Source organism: Euphorbia lathyris, chromosome 6 (assembly GCF_963576675.1).
Source record: "Euphorbia lathyris chromosome 6, ddEupLath1.1, whole genome shotgun sequence".
Lineage (NCBI taxonomy): Eukaryota > Viridiplantae > Streptophyta > Magnoliopsida > Malpighiales > Euphorbiaceae > Euphorbia > Euphorbia lathyris.
In genome coordinates, this window is record NC_088915.1 from 38,792,539 (window position 1) to 38,807,376 (window position 14,838).

General features: G+C 34.6%; 1 protein-coding gene across 1 annotated transcript; it reads right to left on the reverse strand.

Moving 5' to 3' along the window:
- Window positions 1-4,333: 4,333 nt before the first annotated feature.
- LOC136232737 (acyl-lipid omega-3 desaturase (cytochrome b5), endoplasmic reticulum-like) lies at window positions 4,334-6,531 on the reverse strand. Its single transcript, XM_066022117.1, has 8 exons — window positions 6,116-6,531; window positions 5,958-6,047; window positions 5,816-5,882; window positions 5,653-5,745; window positions 5,388-5,573; window positions 5,234-5,314; window positions 5,018-5,155; window positions 4,334-4,941 (listed from the first exon to the last, which is right to left on the reverse strand). The coding sequence occupies exons 1-8, from the start codon at window positions 6,412-6,414 to the stop codon at window positions 4,744-4,746; spliced, it is 1,152 nt and encodes a 383-aa protein (XP_065878189.1). The 5' UTR covers window positions 6,415-6,531; the 3' UTR covers window positions 4,334-4,743.
- Window positions 6,532-14,838: the final 8,307 nt, after the last annotated feature.

Genomic DNA, 14,838 nt, shown 5'->3' on the forward strand with positions numbered 1-14,838 from the left:
ATATTGGTGTATATATATAGTATATACAATTTATTATAAATATGTTGATTGAATTTGAAAACTAAAAAATAATATTTACCCATATAATTAAAGACAATTTTATATTTGTATAAATAGAAATAAACGAGAGAGAAGAGATGATTAAAATAAAATTTAAAAACTTTAAAATATAGGGAAAAGTATAAAAAAATACTCGTGGTTTGCCCATTTTGCAAACAGAGGTATATGGTGTAAAAGTTTACAAATAAAGGTCTGTGGTAGGCTTTATTTACAAAATAAAGTATTACAATTGCACAATTAAGTTCTGATTACAACTAAAGACATTTTTATCTTCAAAAAAATTATTCTTACATATCAGTAAGACATAACCCCCGAAAAAATTAACTTCCTAAATCGAAACAATAAATTGATATAATTGATATTTAAATTCATTTTACACCATTTCAATTTGATTTTGGGATCTGTGTTTTGTCAATATATAAATATAATTGAAAAAAAATTAAAAAACGCTTTTATTGTCATCAATTACTTAAAAGTTTAATTTTAAATACTTTACTTTGTAAAAAAAATATACCACATACCTCTATTTGCAAATTTTTAAACCACGGACCTCTATTTGCAAATGAGGTAAACCACGAGCCTTTTTTTTCGTACTTTGCCCTAAAATATATGTATGCGATAACTAACTAGTTTAATAGATAAAAAAAATAGTAACTAATAAATTGCTTATCCAAAATTAATTAAAGGATAAAGTTAAAAAAAAACATGTGTTTTCACTTTTTATTAAATTGGTATCTGAAAAAAAAAAAATTTGTCCTAATGGGAACTAAGATTTTCGGTTTGATAAAAATAAGGATCGTTTAGTTTTGACACTATGAAAATGAATGTTAACAGCCTCAAAATAGAGAAATTCTAAGAATTAAAGTTGTTTAGTATCATATTTATTATGGAAGCAAATTTTATATTTTCCAAAATCATTATTTTTGGAGATTTCTCTCTCTCTAAAACATTCACTTTCTCTCTCCTCGCCAAATAGCTCTTGAATGACCTCAAAATTAAAAAGTTGAAGAATTACCCTTTCTTAGGATATCATCAAGTTTTTTAACTTTACAATTTGAAGGTCATCAATACTCATTTTAATTTTGAGGTTTTTTTTTTGTAAAGCGAAAAACCTCAATTATTTTCTAGTCGCAAACGAAAATCTCAGTCTTTATTTAGACAAAAAGAAATTCATGTACCAATTTGATAAAAAGTGAAAGCACAAAGTTTATTTTAGACTTTACACTTAATTAAATGCAAACAGCAAGAAGCAACAACAAACAGCAAACCATAACAGTAAACAACAAACAGTAGGTAAAACAAACGGACCCTTATACATAATTGTCAAGAACTCATTAATTAATTAATTAATAGATAACTTTGATGAAAATTTGAGAATTTGTGCACAACAATACTTTAGAGTTTTCCACACCATATAGAGATACTACAACTCGTTACTTTCTAATTTCTAATATAGTTTAGTTTTTATTTCCTATTTTGTATATCCTGTTTTCAATCTACCAAAGTATATTCTTAGGATTAGTTTTGTAATCTTTAGTTATAAATTATTCTCTTCCTCTTAGTGGATTTCAAATTTCATGTCAAATCTAAACAAAATATGATAATCAGAAAATTTTAATTTCCAGATATTAAGAAACATTATATTATTACTGATATATATTTTTATTGATATTATTAATATTTTGCTATGTTAAAAGGTTAAATAAAACTAAAAATATTAATTTTCATACAATATTTTGAATTGCGGTTTAAATTCTTATTGATTCTCTCATCGGTCCGATTTTGACAACCATAATACTATATATTCAGATTACTGATGATTAAAAGTATTAATATCAAGCAACAAAGTTTAATGGAATGAAAAATTGACAATTCAGCTAAAAGTGTGTAGGAATCTCAAATCATTTAAATAGATTAATTTTTGTTGTAAAGCGTTTAAATAAATAAATTATATATATGAAAAAGCACGTGATTCATTTGTGTATAATTTATAGCCCTTTAAAATTAATAATTAATAATTTTGCGTGAATTTTACTAATATATTAAATGGGTAAATTTGACATGATCTAGTAATTTTTTAAAAATTAAACGGCATCCTTAAATTTGATAAGTTTTTTTTAAATAACATATTACATACTTACGGTTTACATTAAAAACTATCACATATCTATAGTTGGCTCATTCGTAATTTTTACACACAAAATCGTTAATCTACAGGCGATGTCGTTATGTGTTATAGAAAAAATAAAAGGGTATTAGTTCGTTCTATATGTCACCTCATATGTCAAAGATGATAGATCGACAATTTTGTGTACATGATGTCCGAATGAATCAACTTTAGGTGTATGATATGTTTTTAATGTCAACTATAGGTGTGCGATAAGTTTTTAAAGCCAACTATAAGTATGTGATAGATTATTTAAAAAATTCAAGGTATCCATAGGCAAAACTTATCAAATTTAAAGGTGTAAATATACATTAAACCGATCAGTGAATATGGCATACAATAGTGTCTAGGAATCTCAATCCATAACCGTTAATCAAAATTAATTAATTTAGTCCAAAATGAAAGGACTGAATTGATACTAAACTTGAATTAGAACTAGAAAAAGGCAAATATCGTGGCATGTGGCCACCCATTTTGTACCAGTCGCCTATGTTTCTGTTCTATTTTGAATATATTTGTTAGCCCTTAACCAAAAGATCTTTTATTTTATTAATAATAACAGAAAGATTATCTGTAACAGCCCTAACATAACATTTTGGAGATAATAGCCCCAAAAAAACACTTTTTCAAATGTTAATTTAAATGAATCAGATATGCGTGGACTGTTCTTTTAATTAAAGCTTAATCCATCAAACTTATTCAAAAAAAAAAAAACAGTTTTATTGGTTCCCTGAATTTATTCCAAAAGTTTGATTGACTTTTTTAAATTTCAAAGTGTTCCAATAATCCATTGAACCTGCACAAAATGTTCAGTTAACCTACTGAATTTGCGTAAAATATATTGAATTAATCACTCGGTTGTAAAAAGAAATAAGTTAAATACGAAAAATATGTTACACACATCTTAAAAAAAATAAAACGACCAAAATTAGGATATGTGATTATAATAGTAGAGAAGAAAAAGTTTGATAGTTGAACAAGAACTTCTTTTTTAATATGTTTTCATTTATTTTCTGAATTATGTAACATGCAATATATCTTCTGTATTTAACTTCTTTTTTATAATCGAGTAATTAATTGATTGTATTTTATACAAATTTAGAAAATTAACTGAACATTTTTAGCAAGTTCAGAGAGCTACTAGAACACTTTAAAAGTATAAAAAGGCCCCTCAAGAGTTCAGGGATCAAATGATGTATTAAGCCTTTAATTAATCGCACAGGTGGAATGCATCACGCTGGCATGTACTGCAATTGATTTTACCCAAAATCAACCTTTATTTTTTCCAGCTAGCTTTCACTAGCTTAGAAAAAAAAAAAGCAAAAAGCATCTTGAGACCCCTGATCTTTCATTGTTTGGTGCATTAAGCCCTCGATCTTTTATTTAGACACATTGACCCCTGATCTTTCACCATTTGGTGCATTAAGCCCTCGATCTTTCATTTAGACACATTAAGACCTTGATCTTTCATATATGGGTGTATTAGGTCCTTTCATAAATCAATTAATATATAGGTTTATTAAGGGCATGTTTGGTATGACAACAAAAATGATATTCTAAAAATAACAAATTCTAAAATAAAAAATATATTATACAAATTAATAAAATTAATTTAAATAAAAAATAAAAAATTTATTGAACACAATAAAACCTTGTTTTTCCGATAATTATGTTCTAAAAATAAAAATAATGTTAAAATTGAAGCACATTTTGTGGAAATAAGAAGGGTAATTTTATCAATAATAAGTAACTACAAACAACTGTTCATGAAAAGAGCTTTTCGTGAAAAGCTCCAAAATGTTGCAGTGTCCAGAGAAAATGCGAAACGCTGCAGTTATATAAACCTAATTAAACATGCCCTTAATAAACCTATATATTAATTGATTTACGGAAGGACCTAATACACCCATATATGAAAGATCAAGGGTTCAATGTGTCTAAATGAAAGATCAAGGGCTTAATGCATCAAATGATGAAAGATCAGGGGCTTAATGTGTCTAAATAAAAGATCGAGGGCTTAATGCACCAAACAATGAAAGATCAGGGCTTCAGGATGCTTTTTGTCAAAAAAAAAAAAAAAAAAAAAAAAAAAAAAAGAAAAAAAAAGAAAAAAAAAGAGAACAAGGATACATACATACATACATAAGGATACATACATACATACGACAAGTAAACGTAGAGCAAGTCATGTGATAATGTAAGTTAATCACGTGACCTACCTGCAACGCAATTGCGCCTGAATTTCCTACAATTTTAGATTCCATATAACAAAAATAATAATAATAATAATGCATGATGACAATTTTGGTATGCAAAAAGAGTTGTGTTTCATTTCTCAAACCCCAAAACACGTTATTTTATTCTCAGAGCACCATAGGTTTCAAATTCCAAGATACCCATCCATGTTTCTGCTCCTGCTCCTGCTCTGCTCCTACATTTCTTTTTTTTAAGCACTAGTCGATTTCTGTAAACACTATGCTTCTCTGCTCCATCATCTTCTTCTTCTGGCTATTCTCCTAAAACAGACTCACTTTCTTTTTACTCAACTTGTACATTGCTGGGTCTGTCTGATAGTACACTATGTCTCCATAGTCACTCACATAATGATCCTCTGTTATGCTTCTTACTAGATTGTCGAATAGGTGAAATGGAAACGCCCCTGATTTCTTTGGTTCTCTATAGTACTTCCCCAGCACTGGCTTTGCTGCTTTTGTCTGCACATATATATAACATGAAATTCCACCAAAAAGCTTTCAAAGAATCGTTCTCTTAATAAAAACATCAAATTACCGCTTCTACTAGGTGATAGTGTGGGATCTGAGGAAAGAGATGATGAATCACATGAGTTCCTATGTCATGATGTATGTTATTGAAAATTCCGTAATCTCGATCTACTGTTGTAAGTCCACCCCGTAAATAGCTCCATTCCTGTCCAATTATTTTTTGTTAATTACAGAATCAAACTAGATTAAGGGGTTATGCTAATCTCCAAATTAATTTAACTACCTTGCTCCGGTACCAGGGAAGTTTCTGTTCATGTCCATGGTGATGCAAATATGTAACAAAATCTAGCCACATAACAAAAATCTTGAAAAAGGACATTTGTCAGAGAAGATGAAAGTTCAAATTTAATTGAGAGAAAGAAGAATTTAGAACTCACGATGTAGGGAACCCCGTAGACCTTAAGGACTTGAAGAGGACCGAAGGTAAAGCAGGACTTAATGAGTAAAAGAAGCATCATAGTCCAACACGTTGTTGATGTTAACACAGCTGTTCTCTCATTAGGCGCAAACAGGTCACTGTATGGATTGAAATGTGAGCCTTCTTTCCCTGGACTTCTCCACCACTGATGCACCCAGATTCAAGTTTAATTAACCACAAATTATCTATTAGTTTGAATCAGATCTGATGGAAATTTTGCTTACCAGATAGAAAGGGTATGCGAACAGAGGGATAGGCACAGTGAATCTCATTATCCGAGTTTGTAAATCTAAGGTTTTATATACCTTCTCCGGAAGCTGAATATGAGTTTGAAAAATTAGGAATGAAATAGTGAGAATCAGACTAGTGTGTTGAGAAGAGACTTACCGGCACCCACGATTCATCCTTTTCCACATTTCCGTGATTCTGATGGTGAGTTCTGTGGCTGATTCTCCTGTACATTTATGAAGGAGAATTAGAAAATTTTGCAGAAAATAGAGAGATAGAAAAGAGAAGAGAAATCAGTTACCATCCATGGTAAGGTACAAGAATTGAAGAATGCAGAAAATGGCCGACCACATTGTTGAGCAACACACTATCAGAAAAGCTTCCATGTCCACTGCAATTAGAGATATAGTTAGTTAGAAAACAAATTGGGGGAAATGAAGAAGAGAGTAAAAAAAATACCAGTCATGACCAAGGACAAAGATAGCCCAAAACATAGTCCCTTGAGCAATCCAATAAAGAGGCCAGAAGAACCATGAATTGAAGAGAAGAGCGAAAGCAGCTAAAGTAAAAACCAGAAGAAGATCCCTTAAAACAAAACTAAGAGATCTCCATGGATTTTTAACCCAACAATGCTTGGGAATAGAAGCTCGGATCTCTGCAATTTTGAAAGGGGGAGGGTTGCTGGGGTCAAAATCATTATCATTATCATTATCATTATCATCACCACCACCATTGAGAAAGGGATCTTGAAAGGTCATGGTTGGTGATGACGACGATAATATGAAATGAAGCAGAGATATAGGGTTACAAGGGAGGGTGGGAATATATATAATACTAGAAAGGACCTCGAAATGCACAAAGCTAAAGCTCGTTTCGCCGTGAGCCGTTAAGTGACGTAACTATATTCCAAGCGCGTCTGTCTGTCTGGAGGAGCAGGAGAACATTTCACTTTCTCCTTTCTATTTCTCTTTTTCATTTTCTCTATTATTTTAAATGAAAGCTATTTTGGCATTCATTTCATTAATAGTAGTAATCAAACCATTTCATGATTTTCTCCCTTTTATTTCCACATTCATTCATACTAATCCTTTTTCAATTTCGCTAAATATTTTATTATTTTTATTTTCCTTTTTTTACACTCTTCTCATAAATGTAATCTAAGTAATTAGAATGTTTTTCCACCTTCATATATTCATGGACTATCACTATCGTTTTTGGATAAATATAGGGTTTCAAACAATACCAATTTTATTTGTACTTAAAACAAAATTGGGTTAATTACAAAAATAAAAAATTATCATGTGGTCTGGTCGATTTGCAGACCGGTACATGTGGTATTTTTTTTATAAACACAACATTGTGGTTGTCACAGTTACCAAAACCACAACAACGTCACTCCATCCGTTAAGTATGATGACATGGCAAGGGATAGTTTTATTATTAAAAAATTGTTAATATAAAAGGACAGAAGATTCAATAAACCTCCAATCCCTCAAATGCCCAAATTCCATCGACACCTAATCCTAGATTTTGCTCAAAATCATACGATCCTTAAATCTAACTTGCAATAATCTTCAAATCAGTTAAATTCAGTCACTTGGGTTGTTCTTCATCGCCATTCGCGGCCTAAGAAGAAGTTCGCGAGTGTCTGAAGTTGCAGGAAACAAAATAAAATCGATTTAGGATTCCATGAGTTCATCATTTTCTTCCTCGAGCTTAAACACGCCGAATACGCACTAGAATGGAGTTTATTATTATTGCGGGTATAGAGCACGGAGAAGAATAGCTTAGACATTGATTAACATAGGAATGAGGTACATTCGTTGTTCTAGATATCCTAATGAAGATGCGTGTTGATTTTTCAACTGGATTGACCCACATGTATGTGTTAGAGGAAGAGAAGTTATGGAAGAGATGAAACATACAATCAACAAATACGAGGATGAAATTGAGCAATGTCGTGCTCGTGAGATTGAACTGCAATACGAAATTAGAAATTCATTAGAGAAAAATAGGGAGTTGGAGGAGCTTAATGTTAGCAAGTCAGTAGAAATGGTCTATCTCCAAGGCATTATGGATAAGTACCAAAACACAAAATACCATATGAAAAAAGGGTGTGTAGTAGTTGTGACTTTGTGTTTGATTGTTATGTTGTTGTTTAGTTTCACAAGTGTTAGGGAAAATGATAATCTGATCAAGTTATTGGCTTGATGCCTTCAAGGTTATAAGATGTGTGATGGAATTCTGTGTTCTGCAATTTCTCTATCAACCCTATTAGGCGAATCCGCAAGTGCACGATTCGCTTGTAGTAATAAAAGGTATCGATACCATAGAGAACGCAATTGATACTTAATATATATTGTTTCTTTTATTCCTTTTCTCGAGGTTTATAGAATATCATTAATTTGGTGATTGAATTTATCTAACTTAAATGTTCTAATCTAAACTAATCCTATGATTCATTTCCATGCATAACCCGGATACAAGTTGATAGTAATTAAACAGAATGAACAATTATCAATACTGTCAATCTTTTGTAGTCATACTGGAGTATTACTTTTAGTCCAATCTCTCGATCTAGGATTAAGAAATTTAAGTTTAATTAGATTAATAATACTAACTCCTCGACCCATCGTAGTGAATTGGGATTTTTAAACTAAGAAAACAAGTTTAGATATATAATATGATTATCATCTATCTCTTCTAGATTTATGAACTGATAACCATTCCTATGTTTTGCTTATATGAATTTCCCTAAAATAGACATAAAGCAATAAGAAGATTATAATGAACATAGAATAATTTGCGTTTGATTGATTAATATTTGGTGAAAATGTATTAACAATGTTGAACATGAATTGAAGATAAAGAATACATGAAAAAGACTATAACAAAGAACACTATAGGGGTTGTCAATCTTTTTACTTATCCTTGTAAGGTTTGTCAAGCCTCGGGGATGTCTTCTCTTATGTATCTTCTTCTTGCATCTCGAGAAATCTTATCTCTCGACCTCACTTCTTTTGGTGCATGGGACTGAATCTTTAAATAAGATACTTCAATATCTCAAACTCAGTATTGTATCTCTGATTCTGAAATATCTCTGTATCTCTATATGATGACTCGAACTTATGAACCATTTGCATGGTGGAAATGATGGAGTAATCTTTTTTATATATATGAGGAAAAGTTGTGTCCCTTGGAAGTTATCCCTCCATAAAGGTGTGATGAACGGATGTGGCTAATGGCGAAGAAAAACGTTGATTCGGGCGAAAGAATATGCTTTAGATATGAAAAATCATGTCTTTCTATTGAAGAAATGATTATCACGAATGAGACAGTAGTGTCACGTTCATGACATGAGAAACCAATTTTGTGCAGGAAAAGTGTCCGTCACAATCGTGATAAGTACAATTTCTTGAATTCTCTTCTTTTGCTCCTTATTTGCCCATCTTTTGCTCGTTTTATGCCGATATTCTTTAAATGTGAATTTTCATCCGTGTTTAACCTGTCTCTGCTCAAATCATAAACAAAAAAACGAAATCTTTCCAAAACATTTAATAAAGTAAACTAAATGCATGAATATGAATGTGAAAATGCATACGAAAATAGGTAAATTTCAAACCTATCAAACCCAGGCATGTCATCATAAGACCAAGCGAAGGCTTTCAAATGCTTCTGGGTAGGGACGTTTGGTCCCTATCCTTTTAGGGTGATTTACGGCTTATTTGGAGCTAGTAATTAAGTTCAATTCCAAAAATAAGTGTGTTTTGATTAAATAATAATAAAATATGTACGTTTGATAATTTATCATTCCTTTTAATAATATTTTAGAGAAATAAAGAATCAAGTAATCTCGATGTTCATAGTTGTGCTTTGCAGGTTCAAGATAAACGTACAAAACGAAAAAGGCGATGAAAACATGCCTATTTTCTGACTTCCACACGGAGCGTGCCACAGTCCATACGGAGCTTGACATGTCTTCATGCGGTGCCCATTGAAATACGACAGTCAACCTTATCCTTGCCCCCAGTCAACACCAATCCACACGGAGCGTGGAACCTTGAGAAAATATTAATAAACTTCGGGAGCTCATCCACGCGGAGTTTGGCCAGCACCACGCGGAGCATGGACCAGGTCAACAGTTGAGGATTCAGTCTTCCAATGTGTGAACTCTGCAACGAATGAAGAAAACATACTTCACGCGGAGCGTGGCCTATAATTTCAACAGCAAATGTGAACTATCCCAAAGACCTCTATAATTACGATTATGCCTTGAGCTTGATTTGTGTATAAATAGGAGTGTTTGGCACTCAATTAGTCATGAAGATTTTGTGTAATAAAACTCTATCACCTTGAGAGCTTGTGTAATCCTTCCGTTAATCCATCGAAGTTCCATTTCATCCTCATTCCCCAAGCTCGAGAGTTCCACCTCCAAGTCCTAAGCGACGACCTTGAGTCCGGTTAGCTAGTTCTAAGGACTGATCCCTCTTCCCTTTTTATTTGTTAATTAGCTTGTACTTTTCCTATGTGCTAGACTTGATTGTATTCTGCATTTACATTTCCACAGTAATAATATATGATTCACCATTTTCAGTTTCTCTATTCGTGTTGATGTTTATTACTTGCTTTGATGCTTATAATTGATTATTGTGTAGGTTGCTTACGAACTCCGAAATCCATTAGGATTCACATAGATGTTGCCTTACCGGAAGTGACAAACCGAAAACCGTAGGAATTGAAAAGCCACGGAACTTGCGGGTCCTATTTTCTGAACCTAAGAATTAGAGTCGCCTTAAAAGGGAATTACGATCTAAGAACCTAACGGAGTTGTTCGGCTTATAAATAGTCATCTTTGCAAGAGTAAATTATTACTCGTATATGTTCTAAAATATTGTTTATCGTATGTTGTAACTTACCGCCTCCCGTATCACTTCATTAGAGTTTGAACTATACAAATCCGTTTCACCCATAGTTTAGGAGTAGTTATTATTGGTCCCGTGTGATTAGTTCCAAGGGGGGGGTTATGAACTAATGTAACTTTTTCGTTTAATTATGCTGACTTAATCAATTCTTTGAATTTATTTAACTTAGTTTAGGTCAGCACGGCCGAGAGATGTAAGACAGCTTTAGTCAGATGCTGACTAGAACTGTTTTACTTGTGAGTTGGGAATTAACACTTGAGGTCAGCTTCCAACTCAGCACCAAGATTACTCAGTGTCAGCTTTTACAATTTATATCCTGGTTCGGTCTCTCTGCCTATGTCCAGTCCCCAGAATCCCTCCGGGCTTTTTCAATCCAATACTAAGCTCTTTAAAGGTAGAGCACAAACCGTTTACAAGGCAGTTGAATATGCAAGAGTACCTTCCTTTATTCATCTACTCAACTCCTACTGAGCACTATAACCAAACACTCAGATTCTCTATCGCTGAGTACTAAAACCGAGTACTCAGCACCACTCTCTCAATTTTATAATTGATACAGACTTGTTCTTTCTAGATGAAGAACACTTTAGATGAAAACAAGTTCAATCTAGCTTTTACATAGAAATGGAAATTTGGTGTAAGATCTTTTTCTTGTTTGAATGTGCTTTGTATGTATGCTCTTTTTCTCTTGTCTTTTTCGGCAAAGGATCCAAGAATTGTACTTGTCCTTTTATAGTTGATTCTGAAGATCTAATCATTTGAATCCGGAAGTATCCGTTGGATTCAAACGGACCTATTGCATCATTTCCCTGGTCAGCATTCAAAATTGCAGGCCAATCCTGTCGTCTGAAATTAGCAGGCGTCAGACTTGTCTTCTTCCGGCAGGTTCGTCTTCTAGCGCCAGTTCGTCTTTTAGCTAACGGCCAGTTGACCCATGCATCTCGAAATTGACTTTGTGCGTAATTCCAAGGTTTCTATTATTGGTGTAGATAGATGTCGGATCTTGTCTTTTAGCAAACGGATCATTCGCGTTGTCCTGACGAACACTCAGCTTAACTTTATTGACGTTGTATTCGTTCTTTGTTTCTGTGTCATACAGCTTCCGAGGTCAGCTTCGTCTGCAAGCTTTAGTTTAGAGAAGGACTTCTCTTCTTTGATACTGAGTTGCGTTCCACTCAGCTTCTTTGGTCAGCTTCATCTTCAAGCGTTTGTTCTGAAGATGACTTTTCTTCTATTATGCTGAGTTACACTCCACTCAGCTTGTGTTGTGTTCTCATGCTGACTTCGTCCTGTCTTACTTTTTATTTCTGTTTTTATTTATACTTATACTCAACATTGAACAAACATATTAGTACAATTAAATCAAAGCACTTAAATATAATTGCTCCTTAATCATGGATTAACTTTGAATAATTTTGTCAAATCAAAATCATGTGGAAAGGTGTTTCAACAAACTCCCCCATTTTGATGTTGACAAAATATTTAATTGTGGAACTCAGCATTGAGATTCCCCATGATTGAAATTCCTTTTACACTTCTGAAGTTACTCCCCCGTAAGGGTTGCATCTTATTGACTTAACTTAACTCTAAACCTTCTAAGATTTAATCGAGTAAAATTAAGACATGCCTATACTGACTTAGTTCAATTCTAGACCTTCCAAGATCTAATTCAGATGAGCCTAGGTCAGCTTTCAGAAGAGTTCAAATGCTTGCCACATATGTTTACTCAGTTTGATACATAGTCAGTTTGGGTACTAGAGTTGTGAAAGGGTGTATCAGAGCTAATGTGTACTGAGTATGTTCCTTTTTAATTTTGTTTGTTTGTTCATTTAAGACAGATCAACACAAAGCACAATAAGTAAGTAAGCATCACAAGATTTTGTCAATTTGAATAAATGGTGCATATATATACATAGATGGGTCAAAAACTAAGACTAGCCAATCTATTTCTTCCTGTTGACTTGAACTTGGTTAGCTAGTCCTTTGCCTTTGGCGTTTCTTTGTTGCTGAAACTGAGTTGCGGAACCAGATGCCTCCTCCATTTTCTGCTCAGTTCCAGCAGCTTGCTTTTCTTTCTCCCCCGTTTTGCCATCATCAGATGAAGGAGGGATAAATGTCTCGTGAAGAATAGCACGAGTCAGTTTTGATGAGTACACTTGGAGTTGACTCATACTCTCCCGAAGACCATCGAAGACAGCCATGCCATCGTCTAAAGTGGCAACGGGTATTCTAATGGTGGCACTGAGCATGCTTAAGAGATACTCCTGGGATTTCCCGATCCAAGTAATGGATTCTGTCAGCTTGGCATATGATTGATGGTACATTTTGAGCAACGCAGCATCATAGAACTGACGCTGAGCATTGGTATACCGGACATGTTTAAATGTGGCTTGAGAGTACTGCAGAATCTCATTTGTCTTGACTTGGTCAGTATCCATTTCTTCTTTACTCAAGTTGAGTAGTCGAACGACTTCACTAATTTGCTCAATGGAACATTGGGAGGAGGAGGAGATTAATTCACGAGTCCCGATCAGCTCAGAAGTTAGCTGGGTAAAAAGTTGATTAACCTCAGCAGAGGTTGCATAGATTGTGTTCGCAGCTGACAAAGTGTTGAGTTGGCCCTGGATAGAGTTCATATGATTAACCAGTGTCAGCTGGAGTTCAGCCAGCTTCACTATTGATTCTTGCTTGGGTTGTTGAGAGATGAAGGATGTCATGATACTCATCAAGTCCTTGAGACCCTTGATTTCAGTTAAAAGTTGAGTGACAGAGGAAAGTTGTGTTGGCTCAACATTAGCGGACCCAGCAGCATCGGCATAAAGCTAATGAATATCCTGAAGCAGGGCTTGAGCTGAGTCGATGATTCTTCGTCCAGACTTAGTGGCATGTAAGAAGGCATAGGATTCATCAGATTGTGGTTCAGAGGCCGGAATTGGAATAGCACCTGATGGAGGAGGTGTTTGGTGTTGTCCAGACTTAGATGTGCCAGCTTGGTCAGCAGCTGGGCTTTTATTCAGATCAGCAGCAGGAACTGACTGGTTTTTATTCTGCGATAAAGGAGTAGGAAGAGGTGGATCGGCAGAGATATTGACCTGTTCAGAGTCAGTCTGAAGCTGATTAGTTTCAGAAGGTTGAGGTAGTTCAGTGCTGAACTGAGCAGGATTTTCCTTTGCTAACTCTTTGTCTTGAGTAGCAGGAACTTCGAGCTCTTGCTCGGTAGAAACAGGACCTTCAGGAGCTTTGGGATCGGCTTGTTCCTCAGCTTGAGAAACAGAGGCTTGCTTTTTCTTGATTTGGTCCAAAGTTGGTTCAACGACGGTGTTGAAGAACTAGAACTAGAGTGTGGTGAGGTCAGAGATTGGTTCCCTTAGCGGAGAATCGTCCAGAAGGTCAATGACTGGAGATTTTTGAGCCTTTCGTTTGAGGCGTTTGCCTGTGCTGAGTTTATTTGTTGGAGGAGAGGGATCAGCAGCAATGGAGTCAAGGGACTCAAAAGAGGAGTTCAGCCCAAGGTCAGCATTGAGATTACTCACAGCTTTGTCTTTCACTGTGGACTCAGCATCAACTGTCTTACTTTGCTCAGTTGGATTCTCAGTCTGCTCAGCATCAACTGTTTGATTTTGCTCAGCATCAACATCCTTACTTGGCTCAACATCATCTGTCTTTTCAACATCAAACTGACCTCCAATACCTAGTTCTTCTTCTTGGTCAGTGGGAGGTTTCTCGAGGTCAATTTCTTGACTTCTTACAAAGTGTGAGTCTTCAGAGACTAAAAAGTCAAGAGGAGGTGCATCAATCGACTTTAACCCAGAAGTTTTCCTCTTCTTTTGCAAAGGTTGCTCGGGGGTTTCCTCACTTTCTTCCTCAGGCTCTTTTCGTTTCTCTACTGACTTAGGTTCCTCCTGACCTTCCTCAGCATCAACTTTCTTTGCACTTGATACAAACCGAATCTTCTCCGGAGCTGAATTAATATTTTTGGGAGAGGTTTGGGCAGCTTTCCTTTTCTTATCCTGTCTAGTGCGATCAGCAGGTTCCTTGTCCACCACCCTTTCTTTCCTTTCTTGGTCGGCATAGCTTGTGCTCATTCCTCAGGATTAACTTCTTCAATAACCCCCTTTCCTTTCTAAGACTTGAGGGGTTGGTTGTATGCTAACCCGAACAGCAGAGCCACTGTTATTTCTGTACCCCAAATTTCTATTTCCCTGATAGTGCTCACCTGGTGGTCCTAGAGAATTTTCGTGATGAGGGAGCCCATCATGA

What these genes read in the sequence shown, in the direction of transcription:
- LOC136232737 (XM_066022117.1), bottom strand. Translation starts at nt 6,414, where the DNA reads ATGACCTTTCAAGATCCCTTTCTCAATGGTGGTGGTGATGATAATGAT. An exon ending in TTTGTCCTTGGTCATGACTG is followed by an intron (nt 6,048 to 6,115) that starts GTATTTTTTTTA and finishes CTCTAATTGCAG; the next exon opens with TGGACATGGAAGCTTTTCTG. An exon ending in AGGATGAATCGTGGGTGCCG is followed by an intron (nt 5,746 to 5,815) that starts GTAAGTCTCTTC and finishes ACTCATATTCAG; the next exon opens with CTTCCGGAGAAGGTATATAA.